The sequence below is a fragment of the Polypterus senegalus genome, chromosome 17, assembly GCF_016835505.1.
Source record: "Polypterus senegalus isolate Bchr_013 chromosome 17, ASM1683550v1, whole genome shotgun sequence".
Taxonomy (NCBI): Eukaryota; Metazoa; Chordata; class Cladistia; order Polypteriformes; family Polypteridae; genus Polypterus; species Polypterus senegalus.
The window spans coordinates 17,168,035-17,191,236 of NC_053170.1; the positions used below are offsets into that span (position 1 = coordinate 17,168,035).

At 44.1% G+C, this 23,202-nt stretch overlaps 1 protein-coding gene across 1 annotated transcript; it reads right to left on the reverse strand.

Annotated features, from left to right (window-relative positions):
* Positions 1-4,416: 4,416 nt before the first annotated feature.
* On the reverse strand, positions 4,417-22,454 carry ccr7 (chemokine (C-C motif) receptor 7). Its single transcript, XM_039740121.1, has 3 exons — positions 22,233-22,454; positions 15,597-15,646; positions 4,417-6,399 (listed from the first exon to the last, which is right to left on the reverse strand). Exons 1-3 carry the CDS (start codon positions 22,246-22,248, stop codon positions 5,314-5,316), a joined length of 1,152 nt encoding a protein of 383 aa, XP_039596055.1. The 5' UTR covers positions 22,249-22,454; the 3' UTR covers positions 4,417-5,313.
* Between the last annotated feature and the right edge of the window lie 748 nt (positions 22,455-23,202).

Sequence of the window (23,202 nt, forward strand, 5' to 3'; positions counted from 1 at the left end):
GTCACAGCACACATTTCAAAACTGTTGTTTTTCTGTTCTTTCTAAAAGCACCAATGTCAAAATGTCTTGGTGACCTGAGAGATCAACCTTACCAAGACCATCCATCACCTCTCTTTAATTTCAGATATTGTGTGATGGGCACAGGGTAGCTGGTCATGTGGTGGCTTATTTTGTGTCTCATTAGTGTTTGGCTGCTAATTAAAGAAAAAGAAACAACCATAGGACCTGAGTCGAGTTAACTAAAAGAAGTAAGCAGCAGCAAAAACTGGTCACTAATTAAGAAGATGGTAAGAATGAAAGCCTGCAGCCACTGCGGCACTCGAGGCCTGGAGTTCACCACCCCTGGGTTAGGCAGACAGGGTGATGTAGTTGTTAAGGCTTTGGACTTCAGACCCTGTGGTTGTTTGTTCAAATCCCGCTACTGACACTGTGTGACCACAAGCAAGTCACTTGACCTGCCTGTGCTCCGACTGGAAAACCAAAAGAAATGTAACTAATTGTATCTTAAAAATGTTGTAAGATATCCTGGATAAAGACATCAGCCAAATAAGTACATTTAAATGGTTAATTCTTGCCCAACCTCAACCTCTGCATTCATTTTGTGTGTTGCACCCTTGTTTGCTTGGGCTTTGTCTGGCTACCCGGATCTCCATCTACTTCCTAGCTTAATTGCTGAAGCAGAATTGACCCAGTTTAGCCTGGTGTAGACTTATGCCCCATGGTGGACTGTGACTCCATACATTGATGGCCCTTTCCACTGACACAGTGTTGCTGGGATAAACTCAAGCTTCTTTCTCCCCTGTAACAGAAAAAGCAAAATCTGAATTTAGGCTGAGAGAAGTAGCTCACATGCTATTCTAGTAATTTGATAGTGTGACGGGGCAATCTGAAAGACTTTCAGCTGTGAAGGATGGCTTAGACCAGTGTTTCCAGTCTGCGCACCAGTACCTGTCCATAGAATATTTTTGCCATTCCACAAAAATCAGTCAATTCTCACATCACGTTTTTAAGCCAAGGTGAACATTTTTCAGGTAACATTTCTTACAAAAAATGTGTCACATTGTGTCTGGATGCCCAAAACTCAAAGGAGGACCCACGCCTCCAGTCTGATGTTAGTAATTATTAATAATCAACCTACATCCTTAGACCTAATGTTACGTAAGCCACACCTGCACTGTAACGTTAGTAATGCTCACTGTACGGAGACCCAACCATTGCCTCCAATCTAATAAGTTATGAAGCAGAGTAAATGAGTTTAATATTTTCTCAGTTTTCTGACAGTCCAGAAGTCTTAGGCAGTCTGCTAAAATAGTTTCAGGTCTTTAAATCCGCAATTCTTTTTTCTAGTGGTTAACTGGGGGGAGACATAAGATTAATTTTATTAGTGATTTTTTTGTTTGTTTTTCAATCACTTTTCTGTATGTTACTGTTGAGTTGTTCTCAGTTTCACTTTTGTAAAAACTGTGGTCGTGTTCCCTTTTATTTAGGTGGCGTGAAATTTGCCTTACCTCATCAAATATCAGATGAACATGAATGTATCGGCTCTACTCAAAATGTCTCCCCTCAGACAAGCCCTGTGCTTTATTGTGTTGTTCATGGATGTGCTTAACGTGCTTTGACACAAACTGCCAGAGCGTGGTGTGCAAGTGAGCTGGCTTATTTTTTATAGAACACGTTAATGTGAACATTTGTCTCCCAAGAGTTGTTTGGTTTTGGTCTTACTTTGTCCGAGTCTAGTGTGCCTTCAAGGCGATCTAACAACCTAACAGTTCAAATGCAGTTTTTGTTTGCAGTGTGTCTGTAATATAATTACATTTTTACTTGCATGTTCCCTACAGACTAGTAACAGTAGTACAATACCAACAACAGGTAAAAAAAAAGAAGAAGACGACAGTGGATACAGCATCCTACTGATGAACAAAAGAAACAAAAACGGTACAACAAGAAAATAAGAACAGCTGTGAAGGTTAACCGTTGTCTTGCAGTCCTTCAGAATCTTGTGAGACCGCCATTTGCAGCCATCACCTTTTGACACCCCTGGTCCATGGAGCCAATGAGCTGTTGATTCTGCATTTGTGGGATGTTATTGCAACCCTGCAAAACAGACGGAGGGTCGCATCTCCAGGCGTGCCATAGGTCAGTGTTTCTCAACTTTTTGGTGTGGTGACCCATGTTTTTCCCCATATATGTTTTTGTTTTGCAGAGCCAACTATAGCCTATCCCAGCAAGCTGCAGGAATAATCCATGGCCAGGGCAACAGGCCATCGCCAGATGAACACACACATATTACGGGCATCATCAGTCCGCCTAACCTGCATGCTTTTGGGTGGAAACCTACATAGACACAGGGAGCACTTGGCACTCAGACCCCAAATTCCTTGTTGTCTGTCAGCTGTGCTACCACTATGCCACCCTATATGTGCAGTATGTATGTGTAACAATCACGTAGTAGTTATTATCATGAGACCATTGAATAATCTTATGACTTGGCAAGAAAAACTGCCCCTTAATTCTTGAAGGTAGGGGTGCAAGGGCTTGTGGGCCCAAACAGAGGAGGATACCTGCCATCTTTAATAACACAGCTCGTCTTTATAAGACAGCACGCCTTGTATGTTGTATGGCCTGAGCAGAAGGGCTTGGTGGGCCTGTAGTATTCTGAGCCAGCTTTGTCACCTCTACAGTGAGCCAGTCAACTGAGATACCCGGATGTTATACAGCCAGTGATGGTGAACTCCACTGTGCACTTGTAGAAGTTAGTGAGCATAGATGATGGCATCTGGGATTTCCTCAGATGTCTTAGGATTAATGGCGTTGGTGGGCCTTGACTGCAACCAAGATACAGACAGCTCTGTAATTATTGGGCAGTGCATGAGCTGTTTACAAAAGACATACATTTGTATGTCCCTCTATTTTCAGGGGCTCAGAAGTACTTGTACAAACCTACATAATCATAAATATAATGATCATTTTCAATATTTGGGGTGGTGCAGTGGGTAGCGCTGCTGCCTCACAGTTAGGAGACCTGGGTTCACTTCCCAGGTCCTCCCTGCATGGAATTTGCATGGGTTTTCTCCGGGTGCTCCAGTTTCCTCTAACAATCCAAAGACATGCAGGTTGGGTGTGTTGGCGATCCTAAAATTGTCCCTAGTGTGCGCTTGGTGTGTGTGTGCGTGCCCTGCCGTGGGCTGGCACCCTGCCTGGGGTTTGTTTCCTGCCTTGAGCCCAGTGTTGGCTGAGATTGGCTCCAGCAGACCCCTGTGACCCTGTAGCTAGAATATAGCGGGTTGGTTAATGGATGGATGGATGGATGTTTGAAAATCCTTTACAGTCAATGACTGCCTGAAGTCTCAACCCCTGGCCTTCTCCAAGTGTGGGGTTTCCACCCTACTGTTGCTTTGCCAGGCCTTTACTGCAGCCGTGTTCAGGTGCTGTTTGTTCGTTGGACTTTCTGCCATCATGCAAGTGAACTGCATGTCCAGTTGAGTTGAGGTCAGTTGATTGACTTGGCCACTGAAGAATATTCCACTTATTTGCTTTGAAAAGCACTTAGTTTGCTATGTTTTGGCTCAATGTCCATCTGTACTGTGAAGCGTCGTCCTATCAGTTTTGCAACATTTGGCTGAATCCGAGCAGACAGTATAGCCCTGTACACTTCGGAATTCATCCTGCTACTTCTGCCAGCTGTCATATCATCAATAAGCACCAGTGACTGACGTCCATTGGCAGCCATGCATGATCAGGCCATAACACGACCTCCACCATGTTTCACTAATGGTGTAGTATGCTACAAATCTTGAGTCATTTCTTCTCTTCTCCATACTCTTCTCTTTCCATCATTCTGGTATATATTGAGCTTAGTTTCCTTTGTTCAAAGAAAATTATTCCAAAACTGGACAGGCTTTTAAAAAATGTTTTCTGGCATTCCTATGCCTGAGGTTTGCCAGTGGTTGCTGAAGTGTATGAGCAGCTCCTTATTTTAGAGGAAGGCTATCTTAGCACTACTCGCATTCTTTTTGTGGCCACGTTTGCATCTCAAAGGTCGCCACCTGAGAATATATTTTCACTGTGCTTATCTGCTTTTTTGGTCACTTGCATAATATAAGAGGTATGGTGCCACACTGGTTTACCGTTGTCCGTATTCGGTTCCTAACCTGCTGGCTGACTAAGTGCCATTTGCGTGTTTTCCCTTTGTTCTTGTTGGTTTCCTTTTGTTCCTCTTTACTTCCTAGAACATTCAATAGCACTCCATGAACATATCCTGCAATGGCCTGGCATCCCTTGTCTATTTCTCTTTTGTTGTGTTCAACTTCTGTCTAGGCTCTTACCTTTCAAGATTAGTGGTTTATTGTGACAGGTTCATTGTTGTAAAATTTTGGGCTGTGTGAAAAGTTAACAGACACAACATGGAAAAAGAAATCATATTAAGGTATTTATTAGTTGAAATAAGAGTAGTTAAAAAAAATAGCTTTATAATCTCACATTACTTTGCACATTCATAGAAAGGAATATGAAAAGGCTCGGCTGGTAATTTTCAGAATTAATGATGAATAATAATGAGCCTAAAATGAGTTTCTATAACAATTACAAACGATACATCCACGGCATAAGGAAATCAAATAAGCAGCTTCGTACACTTAACAGGGTGAATTAAACAATCGGCATGTTGTATTTTTATTATCAGTGCAATCAATGCTTCAACATCATCTATATTTAAGTATACTTTCATTATTCATTTCACTTTCCAGGTGGTTATTTATAACAAACCTTAGTTCAAATCAATATTTGCACATTCATAAACTTTATTTTTTCCGAGTATATACAGGAGGCCACAAGGTGGCACTGTTGCTTAACTAAGAGTACTATATCTGTACACCATGGCCACAATACCTGACAGGCTTTGAGCACTTAGCCTCGATGGACATCATTCTCGTTAGAGTGACCGCCAGAAGGGGGATATTACATATACTGTACTGTCGTTTAAGGCCACGAGTGTACTGCAGTTTGTTTTCCTCTTCATGCAAAACATGCAACACATCACTGTCTCTGCTGAACAGCCCGAACTCCCCATGCCAACCAAGTCTTCACATGGTGTAAATGAGCTCCTCTTGTAACATAAAGGTGGTCTTAGCGAATGCAAAGTCATTCGTGTATGACTAACCATCAGAGAGTAAGCAGGATACATAAATATTTATAAAGGTGTGAGTTCAATTTCAAAATCCTCTTTTCTGCTGTTAATGGAAGTCAAATTTGCAGCTGTTCCTTTCTTGGCTGTCAAGTTTGGCACTTGGCAATAGGACAAAATGGGCCATACTCTCAGACAGCAAACGTGGTGGTTGTGTCCGTATCCATGGCTAGCGAGGACCTCTTCTGCTTGCAGGATGTGTAGCGGAACAGCTGCTGCTGGCTGATACAGCCGATTTCCTTTAGGAGCCGCACTAGGTCATTGCGAAACTTCACGCCAATGAACGCGTACAGGATCGGGTTCAGGCAGCAGCGCAAGAAGGCGAGACTTTTGGTGATATCTTCGGCAATGTCCATCTTCTTTTCGTACTCACAGTTTGTGTTGTTCTTGTAGGACATGGAGATGGTTCTCATTAGCATGACTCCATTGTACGGCAGCTGAAAAGCAAGAAATATCAGGACCACGGCAAAGATGACTTTGATGGCCTTGTTTTTCTCAAAGTTGCGGGCCTGAAGCAGTGTCTGAATAATTACAAAGTAGCAGAAGCACATCACCAGTAAGGGGAGCATGAAGCCCACTGTTATCTGGCCTACGTGAAGCCATACCTTAAGGTTGACAAGATTTTCTGATGTATGCATGCAGATGTTCACATTGTTTCTTTGCTGAACACCACTGTGCACAAGGTCAGGCATGGCAAACAGGAAAGCCATGATCCACAGGCAAATGCTGGACACTTTGCTGTAATAGATAACCTTAGAGCGGCGCCCGTGGGCTGAGGTTGCATGGGCAATGGCATAATAACGATCCACACTAATGCACATGAGCAACAGCATCCCACTAAAGAAGCTCAGCTTGTAAATACAAAAGACCATTTTGCAGGACCCTGAGCCGAAGACCCAGCCGATGATGTAGCTGGAAGCCCAGAAGGGAAGGGTGAGGACAAAGAGGATGTCAGCAATAGCCAAGTTCAGCAAATAAATGTCCGTCATGGTCTTTAGCCTGTTGAAGTAGATGTAAGTAAGAATCACCATCATGTTTCCTATAAACCCCACGAGGCAGATGATGGTGTAGATAATGGGTAAAAACCAAGCCCTGAAACTGCGGACGTCACCTTTTTGGCACTCGAGCGCATACTGGCTGTAGTCGATAGTGCTGGAGCTGGTGTTCTGCTCGTCTTCGTAATCGAAAGTAGTCCATGTGTCTTCTGACCCACAAACCTGCAAGACAAAGATGGGCACACATTTAATTTTAGAACAAAGTGTTAAACTAGAGAGAGGCCGCTTGGAACACACAAAGCGGTCAGCTGAACCTCTAGCTTTGGAGTGGAAATGCAGGAAGAGTTAGTAAGTTGACACGAATCTATGAGACTGTTTGCCTACCATATATTATCCATGTTACACTTCATCGTATACGTGACCAAGTGTAGATCACCTTCTGACATACTGTAGCTATTTTAACTTACGTGACTTGCCTGGGTGTCCTGAGGCGTCAGAATTTGAAAAGGTAACCTCGTGGTCCATATCTGAATCTGCTGTGTCATGTTGGTGGTGTAATCATCTGACAATTAATGTCCAATCAACAGCAATTCATTTCCTGCATCCATCAGCCATGCAATCAATCGTTGCAATGTGAGAACAGGATGATGGCCGGCGGCGTTTAGCTGTTGACAGATTTAAAAACGTTCCCCACGGTCCTGAATTGAGTTGAGCGGCTTTTTTATTTTATGTAAGTTTCCGAATACTAGGAGGTGAACCCTTTTATAAGTGCAGATGAAAACAATGTTAAAAAAAAAAAGGATTGCAGATTTGGCCGACACCTTTATCCAAGGCAACTTACCAAACAAGGTCTCTGTACGCTTTTTTTTTTTAAATACATGTGGCACACCAGCAGGGGAGATGACGGCCAATTATAGGAGTTCCCAAACTAGCACCCTTGTGCTTTCACGTCTAAAACCTTAGCCATTATACTCCACTGCCTGACTAAACACAAGAATATCAGTGGCTGATGAATGTTTGGGAGCCACAGCGAATTTCCAGATCCCAGCACAGAGCCGTCCGTCTCTCCTTCTGTTAGTCTTTCTCACTTGTTATGCACACTTCTTCCATCCAATGGTACAGCATGCTCTCTCTGTACTGAATCGCTCTTAACTCATTGAGGGCTGAATATTTTTTCCAAAAAATGATGCTTTCAAACAGAAATCAACATAAAACATCTGTTGCTGCATGCTGTGGCTGCCAGTTTCCAAGAATGAACGGCAGGCTTGCTGCCAGGCTATCTTCACGTGGCTGGGACAGCAGTAGCGGCAGTCACGGTCGCAGTGCATTACCGTCTGATTTTTAAGTGGCAGTCCTCCCTGGCAAACATTGTCAGTACCACGACTAGTTGGGGACCGATCAGCTGAAGCTGGAGCCTCGCATTCGTTTTCGATCACTTGTATCAAAATCTGAGTCCGACAAGTCATAGACCAGTTCAGAGATGATAGGCGAGACATTGTCCACAGAGTAATTTGCTTTTCACATTCGCTTTCATCTCTCGCCAGATGTCAGTGCCATTTTTGCCGTTGTGTGCGCCTTGCTACTCACGTGAGCGCAGGGAATCTCGGTAAAACCAATGAATATAAAACTTTCCAACGAGAGTCCAACATAACGATTGGTTTTGTTACAGTTGATTACCATCGTCAACTCCTTTTGACAAAAGTCAACATCTGCCCTGAAGGAGTTAATGATCACTATGGGCCCACAAAGGATGCCACTGCTTCTCTGCATTTGGTAGCCAAGTGTTAGGCGATGTTGGGTAAATCCTGATGTAACCGAAGTGTGACCCTTATCAGACACCCCAGAGCCAAGAAGGCAGATCTCACTCTGGACTCTGCTTTTAGACTTTGCTCTCAGAAAAGTTATTTAAAAACTCTTGGTGGGTTTTCTGTGTTTGTCCCCTGAAATTCTCCATTGATCACCAGAAGGGATGTGATTTTCTTTGGTCTTATTAACCGTTGTTAACATACAGTATACGTAGCTGGTAAATGATAAGATGTTTCTCAGTTTCAACATCTCAGGCTTGTGTGACACTCATATGTTACATTTGACTGTCCGCTTTATTGGTGGAGTTAGGGTTAGGGTTAGGGTTAGGGTAGGGGATGCCAGCAATACTGGCGTGCACGGGTTCACTAGGGTTAGGGTTAGCCCATACTGTAGTTTGTAATGTTTCCAGTTTTTCTTCGGCCTTTTGCACTATTTAAGGGGACGTATGTACCTCCATTCTGTGTGAGGATGTGGACATTGAAAAGCACTCACCATATATAAGATACTGAATGATGTACATGTACAGTAATGAAATGGGCTGCCTATTTATTCATGTTTTTTAAACTGTTTATAGGACTCCAAGGAAACAAGCCTCGGAGAACAAGACGGGTCTATAAAGGGCCAAAAGAGGAAGAATTCCTTGTTACGCATCACGTCTTTTAAAGTAAGAGGAACTAAGAAGACCAGGAGTTCCCTGCTGTGCATCAGGTCAGTTGAATTGTTTGGATTGTGTGTGTGTCTCTCACTTCGGGGAGAGTGCAGAAACCTTACAGGTATACTGAATGGCCACTGTGGTTCAGACACCCTGGAGAGGAGAGATCATGTATCATTCAACTGCCGGACAGTGTTCAGAAGCCATTAAGAAGGCTAACAGAATGTCAGGTTATATAGCGCCTTGATGTGTGGAGTTCAAGTCCAAGGAGGGTCTCCTCAAGCTTTATAACACACTGGTGAGGCCTCATCTGGAGTACCGGGTGCAGTTTGCGTCTCCAGGCTACATAAAGGAAATAGCATCACTGGAAAAGGTCTAGAGAGGAGCGACTGAGCCGAGTCCAGGACTGCAGGAGATGAGTTATGAGGAAAGATTACAAGAGCTGAGCCTTTACAAGTTAAGTAGAAGGAGATTAAGAGGAGACCTGACTGAAGTGTTTAAAATTATGAAGAGAATTAGTCCAGTAGATCGAGACAGTGACGTTGAGATGAGTTCATGAATACAGTGACACAGGTGGAAACTTGTTAAGGGTATATTTCAAACAAACATTAGGAAGATTTTCTTCACACAGAGAGTAGTTTGGTAGATCGGAGGACTTTAGGGACTTTCAAAACTCAACTTGATGTTATTTTGGAAGAATTACGTGGATAGGACTGGTGAGCTCTGTTGGGCTGAATGGCCTGTTCTTGTCCAGATTGTTTTAATGTTCTATCTGCCTTTGATCTAACACTGATGATCTGTAACCATCTATCATTCGGTACGTCTATTATTCTGTGCCATATTTTGAACACCTGCTCCATTTCTCACTTGCTCAGTCAAAGTCACTGACAACCCCCCATCTTGTGATTTCTGCTCTAATTTTGTGATTCAAAGAAGCACATCAAAAGCTTGAATAACAATGTATGGTTCACATTTACAAGAATCAGATAAAAGGCTTCAGTGAGTGTGGTTTGTCAAGAGCTTTGCACATTAGGAAAGATGCACCTGCCCATTTCCGCCACTACCTGATACTTTCACATGATACCACTGAACAAATCCTTGCAAGCATGACCTGAAGCACGCTGTAAATTCCCTTCTTTAAGGATAAACAATGTTTTTTTTTTTTAAATCTGAATTGGTCATGTAGGAAGCTTCTGTCTTAGTAGGCTAGTCTACTTGTGACAGTTTTGGAAATTAATCTTTCAGAAGGCAACACACACTGAGCACTGCAGACTAACAGAGTGAAGAGCGAGGCTGGTAATTAAGTGTGATGGGCATCAATAATCAGTCCTGTAGTGCAGATGGACACGGTGATCACCCCCAGCATTTTGGAGCTGTCATATAAATTAGGAAGGATGATATTGTGATGCAGTGGTCTATAAATGAAGTCAAAATCCAAACCCCGTCTCCGTAAGGTGCTACTCTATGGGAAAGAGTTTCAAAATGGAGCAAGTCTGAGTACGTGTCTTGCCATTACAATGTCAGTCGTGTGGAATCTGATCGAGTGAAGTTCACACAAATGAAATTTAAGGACGACAGTCAGCACCATTCCATAGCTGCCCTACAAAAACATTTTCATCAGATTTGTATAATTGACTCTTAAGTTCATGGGTATCACAACTTGCAGTTAGATATTGTTATGAAATCTGGTAGACCCGCACCGTTCACCAGAGAGTGCGCGGAAGGGGAATGGAGTGTGAGTGTCAGATTACCAAACATCTGTTACATTTTAGAAGGAAACAAAAAATAGGCCCTCAAAGGCCTTCAAAACCATAAGTAGACACCTTACTGACCACCTGTGAGAAGAGTGGGTTTCATATATCATGGCTACAGTTGACAAGAGCTTTCCATAGGAGGTGTCTTAATGATAGAATGATAAAGGATAGGTCTTAGCCAATAGAAAAAAAAAATCCTCAAAATATCACCACGTTCTGTGCTGCGGGTGAGAATACTGAGACTCACCTTGTTCTGTACGCCTAGGAGGATGTGCGGTGCACACCAAACACTGCACATCCTCTCCAATATTAAGTATGTTGGAGGTGCCCTCGTGTTTCGTGGTGCTTTTCCACAGTTATCTTGTCATGCCTAACGGAACAAATAATGGGGCACAGCACAGAGAAATTCACCTTGAGTTAGAGGTTTGTGTTTCGGCCAGACAAATACGCAGTGCACATTGGCAGGACCATACTTGTGCAGTGAAGGAAATAAAAGGGCAGCCCAAGACATGGCCTCAGTCCTGGAAAATTCTCTGATGAAATCTCAAAGTCACCACCCATCACCTTTCCCTTAATTTACTTGGCTCAGCTAGAACAGTTTTAAAAAGTGGGAGGCATGAGCAAATAGTGCAAAGTTGTTGTTTGAGCAACACAGATGCATCCCAGGGGTTGTATGTTTAAAAAGATGGCATTTCAGTTTCTAAATTTTGGGTATTTTTGGGACTTACCCGGGGAAGAAGAATGTGTGACTCACAAAAAAAAAAATTCCCAAACGAATGCATGAAAACTACAGGCTAGGAAGCTTGTAAATGTGAAAGAAAAAGTGCAGAGGTCTTAGCAGTCTTCCAAGGCAATGTACAAAGTCACCATTCATAGAGATGCAGTGTCAGCTACATATCACTAGCTACTTTAGTGGGATGGCTCTCCATCCAGGGCTGTTTTCTACATTGTGTCGCATGCTTCTGGTGTAGGCTCTGGCTCCTCACAGCCCTTAAGTGATAAAGCGGGCACCATGTTATTAACAGCTGAGTAAGGGAAACAAGGCAGACAGATAGATAGATAGATAGATAGATAGATAGATAGATAGATAGATAGATAGATAGATATGAAAGGCACTATATAATAGATAGATAGATAGATAGATAGATAGATAGATAGATAGATAGGAAAGGCACTATATAATAGATACATAGATAGATAGATATGAAAGGCACTATATAATAGATAGATAGATAGGAAAGGCACTATATAATAGATAGATAGCATATGAAAGGCACTATATAATAGATAGATAGATAGATAGGAAAGGCACTATATAATCGATAGATAGATAGATAGCATATGAAAGGCACTATATAATAGATAGATAGATAGATAGATAGCATATGAAAGGCACTATATAATAGATATATAGATAGATATATAGATAGGAAAGGCACTATATAATAGATATATAGGAAAGGCACTATATGATAGATAGATAGATAGATAGATAGATAGATAGATAGATAGATAGATAGATAGATAGATAGATAGATAGATAGATATGAAATGCACTATATAATAGATAGATAGATAGATAGGGTAAGTGCCAAAGAGGAAGGGAAGGCATTTTGGTTGGGATGGAAGATGATTTCTTGCCCATCCAGGAGGCCATAATGGAATGTGGCACTGTGGTTACAATATCAATAGGAAAGGCACTATATAACAGATAGATAGTAGATAGATCTAAAAGATATATTTAGTGCTTTTTTTGTTCCGAATGAGAACTTTGTGTTTTTACAGGAGCTCAGTAAATGAATGTGGGGTTAAATCAAAACCTGTGCTAAGCTAGCCGATGGTGTTCTGTATTCATGTATTGTACTGACTGGTTGCAGAGACCTGTAAAGAGCTTTGATGGTGGATTCTGTAATATTAGCTGTGCTACCCACGTAAAACAGGTTGAAATCTAAGTAATCAACGGAGACATCCATGTTAACGTTTGCAGTGCACATAGCACGATGCATATATCTCTGTTACAGTATGTGAGATTTGGTATGGGATTCGTATTTAATGTTTGTGAAGCACCAACATTTGGAGTGACAGAGACACAGACAGGCACTCGGACCCTTATCCTTTTCTTAAGGTGGATTGTGGTAATATCGATCTGTATTCAGCATAACAATGCATTGTATTCAGCTATATGACAGAGATCTCCCTGTAATGAAAGCTTAGAGAGGCCTGTAATTGGCACAATTAAAATCTGGAATTAAATGTCTGAAATCAGTCGTCTGGCGTTTATAATCATCAGTCACAGCAGATTGTATTCAGCCACCAGACAGACCTCAATGTAATCAGTGGTAAGGGGGTGCGGGGGGTCTCTAAACAGCTAGTGGATGGTGCCGTGTAGTCTGGCATCATTAAGATAATGGGCCATGTGATGGACCTCTGTAATCATTGTCGCTGTCGATCTCTAATGAGCTGTGTGGTAGACGCTGTACTATTGTGGCAGCAGAGATCTGTAGTTCAGGTATACACAATGCCCTCCATAATGCTTGGAACAGAGACATTTCTTCTTGATTTGCCACTCTGTTCCACAGTTTAAAATTACAAATCAGACAATTCAGATGTGATTAAGGTACACATTGCAGACTTTCAAGTTATTTGCATACAGTTCAGTCACACCGTGTAGAAATGTGTAGCGTCTTACAGCATTCTGCCTTTAACATAACAGAAACGCTGCAAGGTAAGCTCTTTATTGCACGAGTGGTTTTCTTAACTTGCTGTGATTCCTGGGGGAGCTTTCTATCAATGTGCATACACACACGTCACGATTTACAGAATAAATACCTAACAAAAAGTAGATCTGTTAACACAATATATAACAACTCCTTGTCTATTGTTATCCATCCATTATCCTAACTGCAGGGTCACGGGGGTCTGCTGGAGCCAATCCCAGCCATAAGGCAGAAAACAAACCCTGGGCAGGGCGCCAGCCCACCGCAGGGCACACACACACATCCAGGTACCAAACACACACCAGGGACAATTTAGGATCACCAATGCACCAAACCTGCATGTCTTTGGACTGTGGGAGGAAACTCACGCAGACACGGGGAGAACATGCAAACTCCACGCAGGGAGGACCCGGGAAGCGAACCCTTAAGGGTCTCCTAACTGCAAGGCAGCAGCGCTACCCACTGCGCCACCCATGTCTATTGTTATGGTTAAAATATTTGTTGACAATATTATTTATTTTTGATGTAGCCTCAGTGCTGTGTGGTTATCTATTGTGTTAACGGATCAATCTTTTTGTTGGGTTTGTATACTGATAACCGTGATGTGTTTGTATGCGCATTGATAGAAAGCTCTAAGTTAAGAAAACTACTTGTGCAATAAAGAGCCTACCTTGCAGCATTTCTCTTTTTGTTAAAGGTAGAATGTTGTAAGACACAACAAAATGACACTTATTCTATATGGTCTCCCCCCATTTCAGGGCTCCATAATGTTTGTCCATCACAGCAGTTTGTGATTCCTTAGGTGGGTTTCGTTACTTCTTAACATACCTCAGTTGGCTTCTACTCTTTGGAGTCTGCAGTTTAACAAGAAGAGCTGTGCCATTGAAAGTCAAAGGAGCCATCATGAGGCTGACAAACAAGAATTAAACTACGAGAGACATCAGTAAGACTTCAGGATGACCCAAATCAACTGTCTGAAATATCATGAAGAAGAAAGAACGCACAGGTGAGCTCAGTAATCGCAAAGGGACTGATAGGCCCAGGAAGACCACCACTGCTGATGGCAGCAAAATCCTCACTATGGTAAAGAAAAAGCCCCAGCCACCTGTGTGAGATCAGAAACAGTCATCAGGGGCAGATGTGGACGTGTCAGGGACGACAATCAGCAGAAGACTTCATGAACAGAAATACAGAGGCCACGCTGCAAGATGCAGACCAGTAGTTAGCCAAACAAACAGGATGGCCAGATTACAGCTTGTGAAAAAGGACTTAAAAGAGCCTGCAGAACTCTGGAGAAAGGTCTTGTGGACGGACGAGACAAAGATGAACCTCATCAGAGTGATGCCAAGAATGAAGAGTGGACACCATAATGAACTGCCCGAGAGCCAAAGCAGACCACCTAATCTGTTAAACATGGTGTTGGGGTCTGTTATGGTTTGGGCATGTATGGCTGCCACAGGTCCTGGCACACTTCTCTTCATCGATGATGAACTGCTGACGGCAGCGGCTCACTGAATTCTGAGGTGTAGAGAAACGTCTGATCTGTTTGAGTTCCAGGAAATGTCTCCAAACTCAAGAGGACGGCACTTCATCCTACACCACGATGATGATCCATACATACTGCTGAGGCAACACTGGAGCTTTGCAAAGGTAAAAATGGACAATTCTTGAATGGCCAAGCCAGCCCCCCGATTTAAATCCAATTGAGCAGGCCTTCCATATGCTGAAGAGAAAACAAGTGGACAACCAACAAAACAAGCAGGAGCTGAAGATGGCTGCCTTAGAGGCCTGGCAGGGAGCACCTGCTGACGTCTATGAATTGCATGCCAGGGATATGCGACAAAGTCCTAAATATGACGGCTTTAATAGACCTGCCACTGCTGTGTCCTAAACATCATGGGGACCTTGTAGCGAAAGTGTTGTCATTTCTACATGGTGGGACCAAAATGTACGCAAATCCCCAAAACTGAAAGTCTGCAATGTGCACTTTAATCACAATGTCTGAATTGTTTGGTTTGTAATTTTCAACTGTGGAGCAGAGGATTGAATCAGGGAAGAATATGTTTTTGTCCCAAACATTGTGGAGGGCACATTATATAGTCATGTGACAGTGGCAATAGGGATCTTTAATCAGGCACAGTCAAAGTCAGTAGTTTGTAATCAGTTGTTTAGTGGCAGAGATCTATAATCGGAGATAATGGCAGTCTGCATTCAGTCATTTGACAGTGACCACTGATCTATCATAACGGAGATCACCGTAATAAGCTGACTGATCCGTAATGGAGATGATACTTCACTGCTACTAGTAATCTGTAATGAGAGTGATGGATTCTCTACTGGTTTGTCGATTGGGATCTATGATTAGTCGCTCCGTAGAGTGATGTGACTGTGAAGTCATCACTTCAGCGGACCTTTCTAATCGTGTATGCAAGAAGTTAAAGGGGACGGTGTTGTCATCGGAGCTGTTAAGTGAGTAGAATGTGAACTTACCTTCACTAGGATCAGAAGCTGAAGAACCACAGGGAGAAACATCTGGGCTCCTGCAAAAGGAAGCAGCGAGAGATTTTGTCAGGTGGTGTGCCATATCACATAGCGGGGCTAAAAGCAACTTCAGTGCATCCAGAAAGTACTCACAGCGCATCACTTTTTCCACATTTTGTTATGTTACAGCCTTATTCCAAAATTAAATTCATTTTTTTCCTCAGAATTCTACACACAACACCCCATAATGACAACGTGAAAAAAGTTTCCTTGAGATTTTTGCAAATTTATTAAAAATAAAAAAAACGAGAAAGCACATGTACATAAGTATTCACAGCCTTTGCCATGAAGCTCAAAATTGAGCTCAGGTGCATCCTGTTTCCCCTGATCATCCTTGAGATGTTTCTGCAGCTTAATTGGAGTCCACCTGTGGTAAATTCAGTTGATTGGACATGATTTGGAAAGGCACACACCTGTCTATAGAAGGTCCCACAGTTGACAGTTCATGTCAGAGCACAAACCAAGCATGAAGTCAAAGGAATTGTCTGTAGACCTCCGAGACAGGATTGTCTCGAGGCACAAATCTGGGGAAGGTTACAGAAAAATTTCTGCTGCTTTGAAGGTCCCAATGAGCACAGTGGCCTCCATCATCCGTAAGTAGAAGAAGTTCGAAACCACCAGGATTCTTCCTAGAGCTGGCCGGCCATCTAAACTGAGCGATCGGGGGAGAAGGGCCTTAGTCAGGGAGGTGACCAAGAACCCGATGGTCACTCTGTCAGAGCTCCAGAGGTCCTCTGTGGAGAAGGAGAACCTTCCAGAAGGACAACCATCTCTGCAGCAATCCACCAATCAGGCCTGTATGGTAGAGTGGCCAGACGGAAGCCACTCCTTAGTAAAAGGCACATGGCAGTCCGCCTGGAGTTTGCCAAAAGGCACCTGAAGGACTCTCAGACCATGAGAAACAAAATTCTCTGGTCTGATGAGACAAAGATTGAACTCTTTGGTGTGAATGCCAGGCGTCACGTTTGGAGGAAACCAGGCACCGCTCATCACCAGGCCAATACCATCCCTACAGTGAAGCATGGTGGTGGCAGCATCATGCTGTGGGGATGTTTTTCAGCATCAGGAACTGGGAGACTAGTCAGGATAAAGGGAAAGATGACTGCAGCAATGTACAGAGACATCCTCAGACTGGGATGACATCTTTCAGCAGGACAACGACCCTAAGCACACAGCCAAGAATATCAAAGGAGTGGCTTCAGGACAACTCTGTGAATGTCCTTGAGTGGCCCAGCCAGAGCCCAGACTTGAATCTGATTGAACATCTCTGGAGAGATCTTAAAATGGCTGTGCACCGACGCTTCCCATCCAACCTGATGGAGCTTGAGAGGTGCTGCAAAGAGGAATGGGTGAAACTGGCCAAGGATAAGTGTGCCATGATTGTGGCATCATATTCAAAAAGACTTGAGACTGGAATTGCTGCCAAAGGTGAATCGACAAAGTATTGAGCAAAGGCTGTGAATACTTATGTACATGTGATTTCTCAGTTTTTTTATTTTTAATAAATTTGCAAAAACCTCAAGTAAACTTTTTTCACGTCGTCATTATGGGGTGTTGTGTGTAGAATTGTGAGGAAAAAAATTAATTTAATCCATTGTGGAATAAGGCTGTAACATAACAAAATGTGGAAAATGTGATGCGCTGTGAATACTTTCCAGATGCACTGGGGTAACGGCCTGAGACTTTGGACCATGTGGGTTACTCTGGTTTAGTTGTGCCCACATGACACCGCTGGCAGGTGTGACCCTATCCAGGCGCACCCTCATTTGTTTATTTCTATGGCGTTTTATGTTTTTTCAACAATAAAATAATTTGGGATGGATATCTTTTTTTAATCACATTAAGCAATGCTTCCTTAAAAGGACAATGTTCGGATCGTGCGTCTGTAACAATAAGGCGTAACTCTGAACATTTGGCATTGTGGTTTTCGATATTCTCCCCTTGAGCATTTTTTTCAAACAAACATGGGTCCCTGATCTCCTGCTGAGGTTTTTGTGGCCTAGTCCTTCTGAAAAAATAACAATTCTTTTTGATTTATTTTATTTTTTTTCTTCTACATTTTTTGTTTTGTTCAGTCACCATGGAAGAGAAACTAGAATGCATCTTACGGAAAAAGCGACATTCAAAACAGGTTAGGGGGTGGCAGGCGGGCAGGTGGGTGGGGAGAGCTGCAAGGCACCACAAACAAGTGTGAACCTGTGTACCATTCTGTTGTATGAAAAAAAAAGCAATTTAAACAGTGGATGATGGGCACCCGCCCAAAATTAAGGGGGCCGCCAGACATGAGCAAAACATGCGGCTTTTCTGTGTGTGTGCCATTTAAAACAGGTTTCAGGGTGGCACTCGGCTGGCACAAGCAGTTCAGTTCAGACGTCCACAGCTGACGCACTGAGGGGTGGCGCATGAAGACACAAACTGGGCACACTGATGGTGGCATGGAAATGCTGATACCCTGCTGTGTGTTTTGTCTTGTTAGATGTGTGATACATACAAGCAGAAACTCATTGTTTTACTTCACCATGCTACCATGTAACTTCATTCTCTTTCCAAATAAAACATACAGAATTTACTAAAAATGATGCTGCTTTACAAATGTCACCTCCACGTGCCTTCATTGCGCCGATGGACGTGAGCACAGAAAGGGCTGCACTGCGGTTTCACAGATCTGTGCCTTTAGAGTCAGCCTGGTGTAGTGACCGAGCCCGGCTTTAGATTCCCATTCCCGTTGACCACCACAGGGCCACTAAAACACTTTTCTTTTTAATTCCTTATGATCGTTGGTGAGCAGACAGTCATCCTGGAAGCTCCCAGAATGTTCCTTCAGCCCAATTAATACACTCAATAAATCCAAACTGAGCCAGACCGATCAAACTTAAGACTTCGGGCCATTCGCATTTTATATATCTTAACGTTCATGGAACCACTTAATTAAATTTAGGGAACTGGTTTGAGTTGAGTGTATCCCAGCAGCCTCTCACTCCAGATAAGAACCAAATCCTGGGCAGGACACCCCAGTGCATTGCAGGGATATACAGAACAGGTGACGACAGTTCTCCACAGGTCTCCAGTTAGGACCTCACTGATCTCATGTGAGCACACGTGCCCACCTCCTGCTCTTTATTATAAAAAACAGCGTGGGTGACTACACCTGAGGAGGTTCTGAACAAACACGCCATTCTTTGAGAAGGACTATACAAAGGCAAGACCCCAAGTGTGTGAAGTGGGACAAGATCTCATCAGAATCAGACCCACATTTATTGGCTAAGTATGCTGGCATACAAGGAATCTGATTATTGTATATGACTCCCCAGGTATAGCTACATGATAGACATGCACACGATTGAGATAAATAACAAACATTAGAACATTACAAAGATTTAGACGCGAACAGGCCATTCAGCCCAACTAAGCTCGCCAGTCCAATCCCAAAAGTCCCTCAAGTCCTCCTGTCTACCACACTACTTGGTCACTTACTCCATGTGTCTGTGGTTCTCTGTGTGTTCTCTAATGTTTGTGTAAAATTTACCCTTACCAAGTTTCCAACTGTATCCCCGTGTTGTTGATGAACTCATTTTAAAATCACAGTCTCGATCCACTGGCTTAATTCCCTTTGTGATTTTAAACACTTCAATCAGAAACAAGACAAAGAATGTCATTTTTTGCGTACAAAGTGCTGCCAGAAATAGTGACATTAGCATTAGCCAGTCATTTTCTGCCCCGTTTAGTCCTGATCAGGGTGGCAGGGGTGGACTGGAGCCTCTCCCAGCTAGCATAGGGTGCCAGTCCATCTCAGGGTAAGACACACTCACATCCCAATCCACCTAACCTGCATGTCTAGACACGGGGAGAACATGCAGACTCCACATAAGGAGCACCCGGGATGTGAACCCTGGTCTCCTTACCGTGAGGCAGCAGCACTACCCACTGTGCCACCCACCACTGGCTATGTATAGGAATATTGGAAGATATGGGGTAGGGTGCAGACTGAGCGAGGACAGCCAAATGAACACTTGTGAGCTTGATGGCCTGTGGAGGAAAGAAACTCTTATTACAGCTGCTAGTCTCTAACGCCTGGCAGATGAGAGAAGTTGATATCTATACGGGCACAGCACCCTCTGTTATATACCATGCCCCTTTTAATCGAGACTAGGATCACAATGGGGTGCTGGAGTCTATCCCAGCTAGCACAGGGCACAAGGCAGGGTGCCAGTCCACCGCAGGGCCAGTTTAGAGTCACCAATTCATTGATCCTGCATGTCTTTGGGAAGGAGGAGGAAACCAACACAGACACGTGGAGGACCCGTGACGCTAACCCTGGTGTCCTTTCTGCGAGAGCTACCACTGCACCCCCGTGCCTGTCATTATCTATCAGTTGTGTGTATGTGGCGCTGGATGGCGACTTATGCTCATGTAGTTAAGGCTGCAGTCAGGCGCTTTGGGTGTTTCTGTGTATGCGGAGCACTTTCTCTTGGATTCAGCCATTCTAAATCGTTATGGCTGGGCATCTGCTGCCCAAGCCTGACTAGGACCAACAAAGTACCAAGTTTTCGTGTAAACCTTTGTGGTTGGGTTGACATCACATTTGAGTATAAATGATTTAGTATTATTTCATGCTTTAGGTTTATTTTCTGTCTTTTAAGAGAAATGTGTAACTCCTTGTCCAGCACTTTCTGTTATCCATGTGTAACATGGACAGGCTGAGGGTCAGAATTTAAGTGTAAAGCACAAGAGAAAATGGTGACGTGCATCCAAACTGGTAGCAGAACACTCACTTCGAGCAACAGGCACTTTTTTGAATGAAGAAAACCATTTTGATTTGATGTGCCGTCACATAGTGATAAGTTGGCATTGCATGTTAGCAGTTGGCAATTCTTTATGTGCTTCATCTTTCTGCAACATCCGGAAATATAAATATATGCTCATTGGGGGGGCTGCAACATCGGATCTATTGTACTCCCCCTAAGTTACCGTCAAATGTCCTCTAAAATTAGAAACACACAAATACAAGCAGGCAATGATTTCTGCCCAGGATACCCTAATGTGACAAATCCTGCCCCAGAAGGTGCCACCTTGCCACTGTCGCCAGTGCCCAGCAAAAGGTGTCTGAATGACTCTGCACGCACATATCAATTGAGAGTTGTATGTTTTTGAGAACCCCGGAGGAAAACCCACACTAACACGGGGAGAACAAGCAGACTCCGTACAGGTGGCGAATTTGAACCCGAGACACGGACCGCCACACCACCGCGTGCTCCCCTTAAGTGATTTTTTTTCTTTTTTAGTTGTAAATCAGTAAATGTGAAGCTGCGGTTGAACGGTTTCAGTTTGTCCCACTTTGCGGTGCACTTTCCCTGGTATAACGGCAGCCATCTCATTTCAGACCCGTCATTTAAAGGGTTAAGCTAAACCACGAGAGAGCAGAGAGGCGTACAGCTGAGGCGCAGCTCGGCCATCCACCTCACCCCCCAAGCCGATGTGGTTGGCAATGAAATGAAAAGGAAAGGCGAGAAATGAGCCAAATGATAAGCTGGGGCTCATCTGGCTACTGCCGGACATGAAAGTAAAATGATAAGGAAAAAAACAGACAGGGGTCACCAAACAGTCAACCCCCCTGAAAGCCAAGTGTGCCAGCAGAGCTTAAGAAAAACAGCTAGAAAAGGGCACAGAAGGTCAAAGAGAAAAATGGGCAAATGTTAGGAGAGAAGGTGACAGGCTTAATAGGAACATCAATAAAGGGGACACCGGAGGAACGGCAACACGAGCACAGAACTCAGGGGTGAGGATGGAGGAGCACCAGGGCAAGGGGATACAAAGGGGCAGTAGGAAAACAGTGGGGGTCCAAAGTCACAGGAACACTAGTCAGGAGAGAGGGTGGCACTGAAGTCCAAGCAGGGCCGGCAGCATCATTAATGCAAATTAGACACACTCACCTATGGCACAGACAATGGCGCCTGCCACATGGGTTAGCTACCGAACAGTCTGTTGGCGTACTACTAACCTAGCACGGGCACTGGGTCCAGGTCAAGGTCAGGAACAGCAGTCTGTGGGATAGCAACCCCCAGAGTGAAGAGGAATAGGAAACCACGATGAGGACAACAGTGATGTGAGTGATAATGTAGGAGCTGAAGTCAAGGGACATAGTGACACAGAGCTCAAGGACAGGAGGGAGTCACAAAGTCAAGAGCATGGCCACACCGAAGGCAACGGCAGCAGCAGAAATCATCACGATGGATGTCGGTGCTCTTAATTCATCCATTGCCGTTGTAAGGTGCTATATGATGACCATATTCGTGTCATTATAGGGACTGAACACTTGCTGAGCTAAGCGTGTGTTGTTGTGGCTCAGCCATCACCGCCATAGAGGTCTCAGACCATAGGACGACGGTCAGCCAGTGATGCGTTTGGGGTTGGGTGCCCCCTGTTAAAATCGCACGTTGATCCTACTGAGATTTAAGAAGACCACACACAACATACAATGGGAAAGAAACCGTGACCACATTGGCAGCCCCTCTGTCTGCAGTGGACTCGGTTTATAGCAGAAAGTGTCCGACTGACCGACGGAGGCAGGCAGTGTGGTCTACTCACCCAGGCTGCTGGCCATCCCTCGTGCTGCTTTGCTGTACAGGAAGCCTCCACCAGACGGGCTGCTCTCAAAACGGAAAGGAGTCTGTGGTGCCGCTCGCTTCACTCGCTGTGTGTCAGGCGCCGACTGTCGTGACTTTTGTGTGGTGGCACGCGTCTGACTCTGGAGGAGGGACCTCCGTGCTGAACTTGCAACGCAGCCGCCCACCCCTTCTAATTTAGGTTGCCGTCAGTGCACAGGCTGTCCACCCCTCTGATCAACAAACATCTAGTCCACATGTGGACATTTCACTAAAGCCGGTGCGTCCCCTTACTGTCCCACAATGTGGCTGTCATGCGTCCTGTCCATGCTGGTGCTCTTCATATTTCCCTCCCTTCTGAGCTCTTCTTACCACATTGTCTTGTCCAGTATTTCTCCAGTGACACCTCCCTGTGGTCACCATGCTACTCAGCACCTCCTCACTAAATTGTCCTTCCTATTCCATGTGGCTGGTGGGCACCCTGCCCGCTCTCTGCAGTGTCCTTATCCTCTGACTTCTGCCCGCGGTCGCCATGCTACTTGTCCTCTCTGTTCAGCTTCCTTCTACCCATGCTATAGATCTAACGTCACCACACCATCTGCCCGACATTTTCTTGTCTAGCCAGTGGTCACCATCTTCCTCATCCCCTCTCGGAAATGTCCTCGTTCCTTTCTATTCACACTCTGACGACACTCTTGTCTTCCACACTTGTGGTCACCGTCCTGCCTGTTAACTCTCTGAATGTCCTAATTGTACTCCAAGCTTGTCGTCGTCACTTTACTGATTGTCCATTTTTACCTGTGCTCACCTTCCAGGCTGCCCATTCTCTGCTGTGTATTTCTCTTCCTGTTTCTGTCCTACATCTTGTCCACTTTGTGACAGTTCTCTGTGGCCAGTGCCACCCCATACAGTACTGTCCTCATTTGGCCACTGTCCTATACATTTGCTTCTGG

Coding starts and splice junctions, on each gene's coding strand:
- ccr7 (XM_039740121.1), bottom strand. Junction 6,400..15,596: donor AGCTTCTGATCCTAGTGAAG/GTAAGTTCACAT, acceptor TTTGTCTTGCAG/GTTTGTGGGTCAGAAGACAC.